Source organism: Mytilus galloprovincialis, chromosome 12 (genome assembly GCF_965363235.1).
Source record: "Mytilus galloprovincialis chromosome 12, xbMytGall1.hap1.1, whole genome shotgun sequence".
Taxonomy (NCBI): Eukaryota; Metazoa; Mollusca; class Bivalvia; order Mytilida; family Mytilidae; genus Mytilus; species Mytilus galloprovincialis.
The window spans coordinates 80421906-80435850 of NC_134849.1; the positions used below are offsets into that span (position 1 = coordinate 80421906).

Below are 13945 nucleotides of genomic sequence, written 5' to 3' on the forward strand. Positions count from 1 at the left end.
TATTAAAACACCCTTTACCCAGAACTAAAGCCCAAACATGGCTATATCATCAGGTAAAATGATTACTGTATAATGTCGAAAAGTTTACTGTAACATGTAAAGAAAGTTTACTGTAACATGTACATTAGCTAAATATAGATAACTGTAACCATTGAAAATCCCACTGAAAGGATAATTGAACCTTTTTAGATATCAACAAGATTTATATTTATCCACTGGATAACTTTGATCCGCCGGTTAAATCTGAACCGCCGGTTAAATCTCAACCGCTGGTTAACTCAACCGCCGGTTAAACCAACCGCCGGTTAAACCAACCGCCGGTTAAATCTGAACCGCCGGTTAACTCTGAACTGCCAGTTAAATCTGATCTGCTGGTTAATTAAACCGCCGGTGAACTCAACCGCCGGTTACCTCAACCGCCGGTTAATTCAACCGCCGGTTACCATATCTATATAAATAGGGTGCAAACATTAATCCATCATTCTGCCTCTGATGAAGGTCCTTTTTGGACCGAAACCGGTCAGGCTATCAAACATCACCAGGCTCTGTTAATTATGTGTATTGGTATATATACTATATTTTTATGCTTTTACATTTTTCTCACTGATACACATAGTTAATATGGCTTCTACTAACGAAAGCTCCATTTGGAGCCAATGTGTTTAGAGACTACTTATGTCAGTACACCTTTCCTATATTGCCTATTGATTTTTCACTGGCATAGGAGCTCTAAGCGTAAGCCTAGCGATTACCTGAAATTGATGTATATATGGAATACCTACATTACAAACTTAAGGTGTTGAAAACTTTTTAACACTGAGGATTAATATTCGTCTACCTTTGATCTTAAAAGGAGTACTAAAGGCTTAAATGAAGCATTCTCAATAAGAACCCCCCCCCCCCCTCCCCCCTTTTTACCAAATTTTGTTTGGTTAAGGGGGGGTAATAGTTTTGACTTGATGTTTTGGTGTATCACAAGCTAAAACGTCAAGACTGCATGACTACCATGCAATACTATTATTAGACTTGATATTTAGGTGTATCATAAGCCAAAGATCAAGACTGCATGACAACCATGAATTACTATTTTAGGACTTGATATTCAGGTGTATCATAAGCCTGAGATCAAGACTGCATGACTAATAGGAAGTACTATTTCAAGAATTAATATTTAGGTGTATCATAAGCCAAATATTAAGATCACATGACTACCACACATACATTGTACTATTCCAAGACTTGATATTTAGGTGAATCATAAGCCAAAGATCAAGACTAAATGATTACCATGTACTTCTTGAATTATTAAAACACCCTTTACCCAGAACTAAAGCCCAAACATGGCTATATCATCAGGTAAAATGATTACTGTATAATGTCGAAAAGTTTACCGTAACATGTAAAGAAAGTTTACTGTAACATGTACATTAGCTAAATATAGATAACTGTAACCATGGAAAATCCCACTGAAAGGATAATTGAACCTTTTTAGATATCAACAAGATTTATATTTATCCACTGGATAACTTTGATCCGCCGGTTAAATCTGAACCGCCGGTTAAATCTCAACCGCTGGTTAACTCAACCGCCGGTTAAACCAACCGCCGGTTAAACCAACGGCCGGTTAAATCTGAACCGCCAGTTAAATCTGAACTGCTGGTTAATTAAACCGCCGGTGAACTCAACCGCCGGTTACCTCAACCGCCGGTTACCATATCTATATAAATAGGGTGCAAACATTAATCCATCATTCTGCCTCTGATGAAGGTCCTTTTTGGACCGAAACCGGTCAGGCTATCAAACATCACCAGGCTCTGTTAATTATGTGTATTGGTATATATACTATATTTTTATGCTTTTACATTTTTCTCACTGATACACATAGTTAATATGGCTTCTACTAACGAAAGCTCCATTTGGAGCTAATGTGTTTAGAGACTACTTATGTCAGTACACCTTTCCTATATTGCCTAAGATACTATTTGAATTTACAGATACTTTTTTTTTAATATAAAAAAAAATCTGGACTTTAGAATAAGAGAATACAGATATTTGTATGCAGAAATTCTGTAACACTTTGTATAAAAGAAACAGTCCTTAGTAATACAATACCACATTTACAACTCTATCTCCCACATTTTACATCTATTTTTTTTTCTCTCATAAGTTGAAAATAAACTGACAATGCCATGGCTAAAAAAAGAACAGTACACGCAACACAATAAAGTAAAGAGACTGATTAACATGAACCTCACCAAAAACTAGCGGTGATCTCAAGTACTCATTAGGGTAAGCAGATCCTGTTCCACATGTGGCACCTGTCGTGAAGCCTGTGTAGGATTAATGTATAAATTAAACAACTATTGTAATGATTTATCAGAATATTTTACCAAGATTCTACATTTCAATAATGGCCAATTGGTCTAAATAGTTACTACTGTAATCACTAGCCAGTCAACACTTTGAGTTTGAACCCTACACGTGCTGGTGTACTCGACTCCAATCTTAATTGACTAGGATTGTCAGTTTTTCTATCGAAGGTCAATAGTTTTCTCTGGGCACTCCTGCTTCCTCCACCAAGAAAAACTGGCCCCCAGAAAACAGCCCATAAGCGGGGCATTAAAACACAAAAAAAAATAAAAAAAATAAATCTTCTTTCTTATTGGAATCTAAAAGTATGAATGTATTGACAGGTATTCACCGCTGCATAATATAAAGGTACCAGAAGGAGATTCACAATACCCAGCAACACTACTGTTAACAGGGGACCATGATGATAGAGTTGTTCCCCTTCATTCATTGAAGTATATAGCTGAATTACAACATGTGATGGCTGGTTGTGAAAAACAGGTAACTTTTGGGTGTACTATAGACTGGTGTTAACAGGGGACTATGATGATAGAGTTGTTCCCCTTCATTCATTGAAGTATATAGCTGAATTACAACATGTAATGGTTGGTTGTGAAAAACAGGAAACTATTGGGTGTACTCTTGACTGGTGTTAACAGGAGACCATGATGATAGAGTTGTCCCCCTTCATTCATTGAAGTATATAGTCCTTTTGTTTTCGTTGTCTATGAATAAAGTCCTTTATTTATTATTTCCAGAGTTATGGATATGTTGAAGTTCCACAAGTTTACAATTGGTCATGCATGGACAACAGATTTTGACTTAAATCTTTATTTATTATTTCCAGAGTTATGGATATGTTGAAGTTCCACAAGTTTACGATTGGTCATGCATGGACAACAGATTTTGACTTAAATCTTTATTTATTATTTAACCAGTCCTTTTGTTTTCGTTGTCTATGAATAAAGTCCTAAGTGTAAACAATGTATAACTTCCTAATTTTTAGCTCACATGGCCCGAAGGGCCAAGTGAGCTTTTCTCATCACTTGGCGTCAATCGTCCGTCGTCGTCCGTCGTCGTCGTCGTCCGTCGTCGTTAACTTTTACAAAAATCTTCTCCTCTGAAACTACTGGGCCAAATCAAACCAAACTTGGCCACAATCATCATTGGGGTATCTAGTTTAAAAAATGTGTGGCGTGACCCGGTCAACCAACCAAGATGGCCGCCACGGCTAAAAATAGAACATAGGGGTAAAATGCAGTTTTTGGCTTATAACTCAAAAACCAAAGCATTTAGAGCAAATCTGACGAGGTAAAAATGTTTATCAGGTCAAGATCTATCTGCCCTGAAATTTTCAGATGAATCGGTCAATCGGTTGTTGGGTTGCTGCCCCTGAATTGGTAATTTTGAGGAAATTTTGCTGTTTTTGGTTATTATCTTGAATATTATTATAGATAGAGATAAACTGTAAACAGCAATAATGTTCAGCAAAGTAAGATCTACAAATAAGTCAACATGACCAAAATGGTCAGTTGACCCGTTTAGGAGTTATTGCCCTTTATAGTCAATTTTTAACCATTTTTCGTTAATTAAAGTAATCTTTTACAAAAATCTTCTCCTCTGAAACTACTGGGCCAAATTAATCCAAACTTGGCCACAATCATCTTTGGGGTATCTAGTTTAAAAAATGTGTGGCGTGACCTGGTCAACCAACCAAGATGGCCGCCACGGCTAAAAATAGAACAAAGGGGTAAAATGCAGTTTTTGGCTTATAACTCAAAAACCAAAGCATTTTGAGGAAATCTGACGGGATAAAAATGTTTATCAGGTCAAGATCTATCTGCCCTGAAATTTTCAGATGAATCAGTCAATCGGTTGTTGGGTTGCTGCCCCTGAATTGGTAATTTTGAGGAAATTTTGCTGTTTTTGGTTATTATCTTGAATATTATTATAGATAGAGATAAACTGTAAACAGCAATAATGTTCAGCAAAGTAAGATCTACAAATAAGTCAACATGACCAAAATGGTCAGTTGACCCGTTTAGGAGTTATTGCCCTTTATAGTCAATTTTAACCATTTTTCATAAATTAAATTAATCTTTTACAAAAATCTTCTCCTCTGAAACTACTGGGCCAAATTAATCCAAACTTGGCCACAATCATCTTTGGGGTATCTAGTTTAAAAAAGTGTGGCGTGACCTGGTCAACCAACCAAGATGGCCGCCACCGCTAAAAATAGAACATAGGGGTAAAATGCAGTTTTTGGCTTATAACTCAAAAACCAAAGCATTTTGAGGAAATCTGACATGGGATAAAAATGTTTATCAGGTCAAGATCTATCTGCCCTGAAATTTTCAGATGAATCGGTCAATCGGTTGTTGGGTTGCTGCCCCTGAATTGGTAATTTTGAGGAAATTTTGCTGTTTTTGGTTATTATCTTGAATATTATTATAGATAGAGATAAATTGTAAACAGCAATAATGTTCAGCAAAGTAAGATCTACAAATAAGTCAACATGACCAAAATGGTCAGTTGACCCCTTTAGGAGTTATTGCCCTTTATAGTCAATCTTTAACCATTTTTCATAAATCTAAGTAATCTTTTACAAAATCTCCACTGAAACTACTAGGCCACAATCATCTTTGGGGTATCTAGTTTGAAAAATGTGTCCGATGACCTGGCCATTCAACCAAGATGGCCGCCACGGCTAAAAATAGAACATAGGGGTAAAATGCAGTTTTTGGCTTATAACTATGAATTCAAAGCATCTAGAGCAAATCTGACAAGAAGTTAAATTGTTAATCAAGTCAATATCTATCTGCCCTGAATTTTTCAGATAAATTGGACAACTGGTTGTTGGGTTGCTGCCCTCCAATCTGCCGTTTTTGGTTATCTTGAATACTATTATAGATAGCGATAAACTGTAAACAGCAATAATGTTCAGCAAAGTAAGATCTACAAATAAGTCAACATGACCTAAATGGTCAATTGACCCCTTAAGGAGTTATTGCCCTTTATAGTCAATTTTTAACAATTTTCATTAATTTGGTAAATATAGGTAAATTTTTACCAAATATAGTTCTCTGTTACTAATGGGCAAAGTTCATTATAGATATAATTGTAAGAAGCAAAATCGTTCAGTAAAGTAAGAACTTCAAACACATCACCATCACCAAAATACAATTTTGTCATGAATCCATTTGTGTCCTTTGTTTAATATGCACATAGACCAAGGTGAGCGACACAGGCTCTTTAGAGCCTCTAGTTTTCATACACTTTCCCAATAAATATTTAAATGCATGAATTGTTGGATAAATGGTTTATTTTTGGTGGATGCATTTATCTTGTACAAAATGTAAGCCATACTACTATGCATCAGTGTGTCAATGTATTATGGTGATTCATTCCTGTAGAATTAAAATTGATGTGTATAGAACTAGATCTGGTCAGACAACAGCAATGGCCAATTTCAAAACCGCTGATTACTGAAAACAATAATAATAATAGCCTTAATGAATTAACATCTATGACAGAAGACTTAAAAAAAATCTGTAAACACCATTGAAAAATGGTTCCAGTTACAGAAAGCAGAAAGTTGGATAAAATTCCTTTACCTGATGAATTGATAAACTTGATTCTCTTCATGCTCTTATGGTTGTGACCTGTTATCTATGAGACAAGATTACAGCATTTTCATTGGCTATTCTTCAGGTCATTGATGACTTTCAAACACTCACACTTTTAACCTGACATATCTTCTTTTTGTCATTTTTTTTAACATTCTGAAGCGTACAAAAGTCTTAAAATGTCTGATGTCTGACACTGGAAAAGGACATATGAGGTCATACTGGAATGTGCAAAAGACAATATCAAGGATTCGCGGAATTTTTAATTAAACATAATAAAAGTGTTGACATTGTTTTACTTGTTCTCCATGAAATAAATTATTAAAGTAGCAAATTCAGACGTATTTGTCATTGACTGCCCTCATTTTTTATACGAAAATAACAAAATCTGCCGCCATATTGTTTATCATATTTACATCTTCTACGTACTATTTATAATCTTCAAGCTGCTTGACAAGTTTTTCAGCCTAAAAAGTAGAGAGATAGAGTTCTATATGGGATATGATGTTGTTCTTGTATAACCAGTGATTTAACTAATTGACACAATGTTTGATTACTATCTTTATTAAAACATGCCCTTTTCATATTATATCATGCGTTAAATGCCCTTTTTCAGGATTGGCAGTCTGCCCTTTTGAAATCCTAGCTGGAACACTGATAGGTTTCATAACTTGTGAGAATGGGATATCACTCTCAATATTTAATTAAAATAGTTATAACATACTTATCAAAGGATTTATTATTGTATTGAAATTAAATAACTCATGTTTATATCAAGCGATATCCTAGTCTCACCTTAATATATATCAAACATTGATTATAATTTTAACTTAATGTAACTGAAATACTATCTATTTATTTGCAGACCAATCCATTAGTTATACGTGTGGATACCAAGTCTGGACATGGAGCTGGCAAACCTACTGCTAAAGTGGTAAATACTCTTTTATTCAATTGTTTAATACTGTAAACCAACTAATTTCCGCTAGCGATTAGAAAAATAAAGCAAATTTAAACTGTCACAAATATGTTTAACTTAATAGACCTTTCCTTATTTAACTACATTAAGTAAATTTGAAAATAGCAAAATTTAATCGCCACGAATTAGACTAGATAGGGATAAACAGAAAATATAAGTATCTGCGAAAATAAGTTGTTTTACAGTAAACAGGAGTAGTTTCCCTTCTTCACTCACTATTTGTAATAGGTTAATTCCAATCCATAGTTGTAATAAGGTGCTGACTATAAATAGAAGATAGGGTATGAATTGTAATGAGACATCTCTCTTTCAGAGATCAAATGACATAGAAGTTAGTACCTATATGTAACCATAAGGTCTTCAACAATGAGCTAAACCCACTATAATAAAAAAGGCCCTGAAATGACAAATGTAAAATATTTAAAATGAGAGAACTAATACCCCTAATTATGTACAAGACAAAAAATGAAAAACAAATATAATATACAGCAACAAATGATAACCACTGATTTACAGGCTCTTCAGTTGGGATAAACACATACATGTTTGTACATGAATCAATTTCATGTTTTATTGATCACCATCAAGTCTGTGCTACTCATTTTTATCTAAAAAAAAATGTCAACATTATGTATCATGCAAGACATTTCAGTATGTGCAATCTTTTTATCTTTGTTTTCACAATCATTATATTTTATCAATAATAATTGTAAGAGATTGGGAAGTTATTATTTAAATTCAGTGTTAAAGACATCTTATTAATAAGATATTTGTTTCTATTTTCAGATAGAAGAATTGACTGATGTTTATTGCTTTATATTCCAGTATATCGGTCTACAATGGACAGATTGACTAGTAGCTAAAATGTAATTTGTGTCATAAACGTTCAAACAAAAAAGATGTATTTGGAATAAATGTCTATACTCTGTGACTAGTTGCCTTTCTTCAACTAAGGGGTTATGTAGTGTTCTCCCCAGGGTCTGCCTTTCTTCAACTAAGGGGTTATGTAGTGTACTCCCCAGGGTCTGCCTTTCTTCAACTAAGGGGTTATGTAGTGTACTCCCAAGGGTCTGCCTTTCTTCAACTAAGGGGTTATGTAGTGTACTCCCAAGGGTCTTAAAGCACCATGGTGCTATCTTGAATGCTTTTATAATAGAATGTAAAGAGACCATTGTGCTATATCTTCCATATATGTATCTTGTCACATTCCAACAAGTTTGTCCGCCATTGGTGAAAATAAAAAGTTTTTCTGTTATTCTTCATATTCTGACAGAAAATACTTGATGTTATAAACTCTTAAAGGATAATTATTTTGTAAACTTCAACTAGTGAAAAATTTAGGTCAAAAGCAGTGAAACATCTGAAACTGGAGATTGGTGAATATGAGTCAACATCAGCTATTTTAACTGTTATGAGTGTCACAAAGGTTGCAACTAGTGGAGTGATAGTGCTTGCATATTAGAACCTGATTATGTTCCCTTTATTGTAGGAATCATGTTGATTCATCAATAAAATGTTTATTTCATTTTTGACATAAAGAGATGAAGGATATGTCATTGATATAGCAACCAACAACAGAAATAACCCAATGAGATCTAAAGGGCAACAAAAGATTTAAACAATAGACAACTTTCAAGTTCTATGCATTTAGGGGCATCGTCACTTCAGTTCCAATGTCAAGGGAGTGGTTGGAAAACTATGATGTGATATTGCATGAATTATTCGGTAAATTGAATTCTCATAATTGACAATTAGCACTGATGCCTTAAGTACCTACAGAAAAAATATTATTTCTAGTTTACTCTGCACAATGACGATCACTAAGATGTCCTCTATCTGGTAAATGACGTCATAAAGGCTTGCATAATTGACAAGTTTTTTCTGGTGACGGACAAAGTCAAAAATGGTTTAATGACAGGTGCCTACATAACATGTCAAGGTTAAAATTATCAAAATCCATTGTTTTGTTTTTTTAATACTGGATTTATTATTATTTGTTGGATATAAATTTTCACCTAGAAGTACAGATGATTTTTTCGAAGGAAATACGAATCAAAGTTTCGTGAAATTTGGTTTCATGTGTGCTTGTTATATGATGTGATGCATTTCACTAACAAATATCAATTTCCTGTTTGCCAGATACATATACATAAGTGATGGTATCTTTAGTGACCAGTATGGTGACATCAGCATTTCTTACATATTTTCAATTACTTCAGACTAATTAATCATAGACATGATTGAGAAGACATCAGAAATGCCCATTGTCATATGACCAGATATTTACTTGAATATAACAATAAACAGACTGACAAGCACCTTCAATCATATCAAATTATAAAGATTTTTCTAAGTATTTCTTTTTTCGTCTTGGTTGGAAAAAATGTGTAAAAAATAATTTTTGGTGGGCCAAATCAGTCTTTGAAGTGGTTCTTTCTGGTGGCTCTTAGTTTCACATTTAAATGTTAACATTCTCTTTTTTTATAAACGGAACATGCACAACCTATCTCCAGCTTATATTGGATTGTTACTAGCAAATATAGTTTCTACATTCAGCTTTTATAATGTTGGACACAAAAACATATAATAATTATTGTTGACTTACAATTAGTGGTTCTCTTTAAACTGACCAGCTCAAACAATCACACAAATTATTGACACAAGTTGGTGCTGAGGTAAATCCAGAAAGGTGCTTTGGATGCATGACATTTATAACGTGTTGTTTTCATTTTAAACAGCACTAGGTCGTTACCTCTGCATTCTTTCATTAGCTCAGTAGTCAGTACTTAAGTTTGTTAGGTACTGACATGATATTTAACAAACCTTTCTTAAATTGTCTGTTCATATATTTTGAAGTTATAAAGAAACTAAGGTTCCAACTTCCTCAGTCAAAGTTGACCTTTGGCTTTTATTTTTTTTATTTTTAGCTCTTTAACTGTTTCTGTTCTTATGTACATCATTGGCTTTCAATTATTCTGCATTGAGTGTTCCTGATAGAGGTAAATCCAGAAAAGAGCTTCCGACGCATGAAATTTTTAACATGTTGTTTTAATTTTTGTTTTTAAGTGCTACAAATACTGCCAAGATCTATGTTAAAGTATACAAACAATTAAAACTTTTCTGATATCTGCCATGCTTTATTAAAACTTTCCTGTTTTAACACAATTTAACAGCATTAACAAAATAAATCTGTTCTTTAAAATTCAATACAAATTCAATATCAAATATTGCTGCATTAAAAACCTTGATACTTACAGCATCAAAGGTGGAATGCAGAAACTGTAAAGAACATATAAATCCCACTTGTATGGTTTGTCATTAAAATACACATGTTCACACTTAACTGAAGGATCTGAATCTATTCTGTTGAATCTATTAAAAGGTCAGTTTTCTGTTTCTTTAAAACTTTAATTTTGATTAAAGATAGTTGATGGTAAAGATGTGAATATGACACAAAAGATAATTGATAATAAAAAATAAATCTATTAACCTGTTCATAATATTTCTATAAGCATGTGTGTATGACATTGTTCATAATATTTCTATAAGCATGTGTGTATGACATTAAGTCAGGTTTGAAAAATAATGTGCACATTACAGTTTTTTTTACAAAAATCTCAGGATTAAATATACTCTTAAAATATTTCTCTTTAACATTTTTTTGTGAAAAGATTCACTGACCTTTAAGGCAAACTGAACTAAATTTAGAATTTCAGATTACCAAGACATTACAAAGTGGAAAGGGATTAATATAAGTTGCAAAACTTGTTTCCCAATCCACTATAAATAAATATGTTTAAACTAAATTACAATACAATTATTATAAAACAAGATGGTTTCATCAAATTCTTATTAGGACACTGTAAACCAAATTATTTTCGCGAGCTATTTATTTTCGCGACTCACGAGTAGAAAAATAACGCGAATATAAATTGTCGCAAATATGTAAAACTTGGATCATTCCTTATTAAACTTCATCAAGTAAGACAGAAAATCCCGAATATAAATAACCGCCAAATGGTCAAGAAAGGGTAAAACGTGAAATAAAGTATCCACGAAAATAAGTTGTTTTACAGTATAGATATATAATATTATTCAGCTTAACCCACGTACAAGATTCTTTTACTGTACAAAATTAATTAACCCATATATGATAAATGAATATTTGCTACATTAAAACCAAGTTAGTCCAAGGTCACATTTAGAACACAACTGTCACGTTTGTATTACCATTCTAATGCAAAATTAACAAAACATTTCAAATAGTCTATTTTTATATTACCGACTTTTGACTCCAGAGTTTATATTTTTTAGACAGGTTACCTACTCTGTGGTAGGACATCCTTGTACTCGGTCAGGTAAGAGCAACCTAAAGAAGTAAAATTAATTTTACAGTTTAGGTTTGAAATTAACTGTTTGATACACACAACAAATCATCAAAAACAGGAAACTTTTCCCCATAATACACCAATTATATGTTTGATTTTACTTCTTTTGGTTGCTCTTATTCAACAAGGAACCAGGATATTCTGATAATAAATTATATTTTCCAGAGTCAAAATTTGGTTATATGAAAATAACATATTAAGTAATTATTTAAATAAAAATAGAAAATAGTGTCAATCTTTATAATAATTTGCACCTAAATAGCACATTTCCACCATCTAATGGTCAACAACAGATGTTTTATACCTTTGTTGGACAATCAAATAACATAGAATACATTTTTAGAAAAAAAATGAGATCCACTGTGTTAACTATTGAAGAATTTACATTCAAACAAAATCATTGAAAATTTGAAATTATTCTGTTAACAAAGCAATACTACCCAAGCATCAATTTAATAACCTATGTTTTCATTATTAACTAAACATAAAGCATTACTCAAACCTAAATATTTACATTGTAACAATAAATAAAATATATACAGATATATCTCTAGTGATTTCAATGCTATAGTTCTTGCTTTATATAACAGCTGCTTTAAATATATTATATTATTAGAACAGAACCATGTGGAAATTGTTTAATATAAACAATGAATTACAGAGGCCCCTCATGGGGGGGTCCTAGTAATCACATAATCACCATTTTTTTGCCAATATAATCACATAATCATTAAATATTTGCTTATCTTTAGTAATCAAATAATCATAAACTAAAAATACAGTCCTAGGTAATCAAATAATCATGAAATATTTGGCTTAATAATCAAATAATCATTAAAAAAAACGGACAAGTAATCACATAATCAAAAACCCCATGAGGGCCCTCATTACAGTCAAACCTGTCTTAACAACCACCTGCTGTTAACGGCCACTTTTTATTATTACAGGTATATACTGTAAATTCACAAATGAATGCGATCATTAATTATTGCAAATCCTTGACATTTGGCAAAAATGCATAATATAATTAATGTGAATAAAGAAAGAAAAATGATTCTGAAATTATGAATGCAAGTTTTTATTATTGCAAATCTTTACTGCTGCATTTGTGGTACTCATAAAACTTTGCAAAAATTTCTTAATTTACAGTAACTTGCTTTTTGATTCAAAAAACTAAACTCTTCTAAATGATAGTGAAAGACATTAAGGTGGTACCCAACACTTTCACTAAAATTAATTTGGCTCGTTTAATTTTCATAAAATTTTGTCAAAGTATTTACTTTGACACTTTATTTAAAATATAAAAATTTTAAATTTTTTGAACCAACCGTTTAATCAGAAAAAATACACTGGTTATTTAGCAATTTGACAACCACCAATTTTGATCATTGAGAAGCTTAATATTCCTTTTACAACACAACGTAATTAAAACGTTTAGCTGACTTTACAGAGTTATCTCCCTGTAAAATATACCATTGAAATCACCATAGATTGCTGCCAAAAACTTAACACAAAAAAACAAACAACACATAAAATAAAATTTAGACGTGGAATTGAATTATAACACAGGAATTTAATAAAAAGAAAACATGGAGGTTTTACCGGCTGAACTGAACTAGAAATTAAATATTAAGATTATTTTCTAATTGAGATATCTTGATCAACAATATAAGTTATACTTTACTAATAATTGAACCTATCAGATATATGTGTAATGCTCCATTGAGTACATTTTTATGGCCTTTTTCTGATAAAGGGAAGAAAATCCAATTTGAAGCATATTCCATGGTCCATTACAAATGCAATACATGTCACATTCTAATACAATTAAATACATTATTTAAATTAAAATCATACACATGCATAAGTATGTTAATTCTCTGGAAGTCAAAACCATTAAAATCTAAAATTAATTATTTTAAACATTACTGTATAGTGTCAATGTTAATCAATGCTTGATAGATTTATTCGGGACGTTTGAAAATTTCATAAACAAACTCGATCACATAATATAATTTGAATCTTATATATCAAGCTTATGCATCTCTAAATAACACTTTGTAAAAATTACAAAAAATAATGGTCTCTGATATAATCTACAACTTCAATCCAATATTACAATAGTAATTCATACTCAAAGTGTTAAATCTGGTTATAACACATAAAATAATAATCAATTAAAATAAATCAAAAACATATTTACTGCAGGTTCCTAAAAGTTATCAAAATAAAAAGTTCCAAACAAAACATGAAAATCAACGAGGTCTATGAATAAAGTGTTTTCCACAAAGGTGCTTTACTTCAAACATTCAAGTGATCAAGTTGTCAGGGTTAAAGTGCTCAGATGATCCTGATATCTGTTTCATTCAAGAGGTGATTCAGATTCAGCAGTGTAACTAAGAACACGAGAGAATAACAAAGGGGGGTAATTCTTGTTGTTTAGTTCAAAATCGGTTTCATTCAACTGTCCAGTTGCCCTAAAAAAAGAGAAATTATATTATTTTGTTTATAACAATTTAAATAACAAGGATGGAACTAGTTGTAAATACTGTATATGTACTTTTTTCGTTAATCCAATTGTGATATCTAATATGCTAGATCTA

General features: G+C 32.1%; 2 protein-coding genes across 9 annotated transcripts in view; one reads left to right on the forward strand and one right to left on the reverse strand.

The window, feature by feature from the left end:
* The window catches only part of LOC143054974 (prolyl endopeptidase-like), a 54160-nt gene extending 46278 nt beyond the window's left edge, over positions 1-7882 (forward strand). For 3 of the 4 annotated variants that reach the window (XM_076228073.1, XM_076228074.1, XM_076228072.1), the window contains 3 exons: positions 2694-2850; positions 6841-6909; positions 7741-7882. In XM_076228073.1, the coding sequence (XP_076084188.1) occupies positions 2694-2850; positions 6841-6909; positions 7741-7806 (292 nt within the window). In that variant the 3' untranslated portion in view covers positions 7807-7882. Of the gene's footprint in view, positions 1-2693; positions 2851-3196; positions 3327-6840; positions 6910-7740 lie in introns of those variants that run through there. The other variant, XM_076228075.1, reaches the window with a different exon arrangement.
* Positions 7883-10070: 2188 nt separating this feature from the next.
* Positions 10071-13945, reverse strand: part of LOC143054975 (F-box only protein 9-like) — a 30499-nt gene continuing 26624 nt past the window's right edge. For all 5 annotated transcript variants that reach the window (XM_076228076.1, XM_076228081.1, XM_076228080.1 and 2 more), the window contains one exon: positions 10071-13819. In XM_076228076.1, coding sequence (XP_076084191.1) covers positions 13705-13819 — 115 coding nt within the window. In that variant the 3' untranslated portion in view covers positions 10071-13704. The remainder of the gene's footprint in view (positions 13820-13945) is intronic.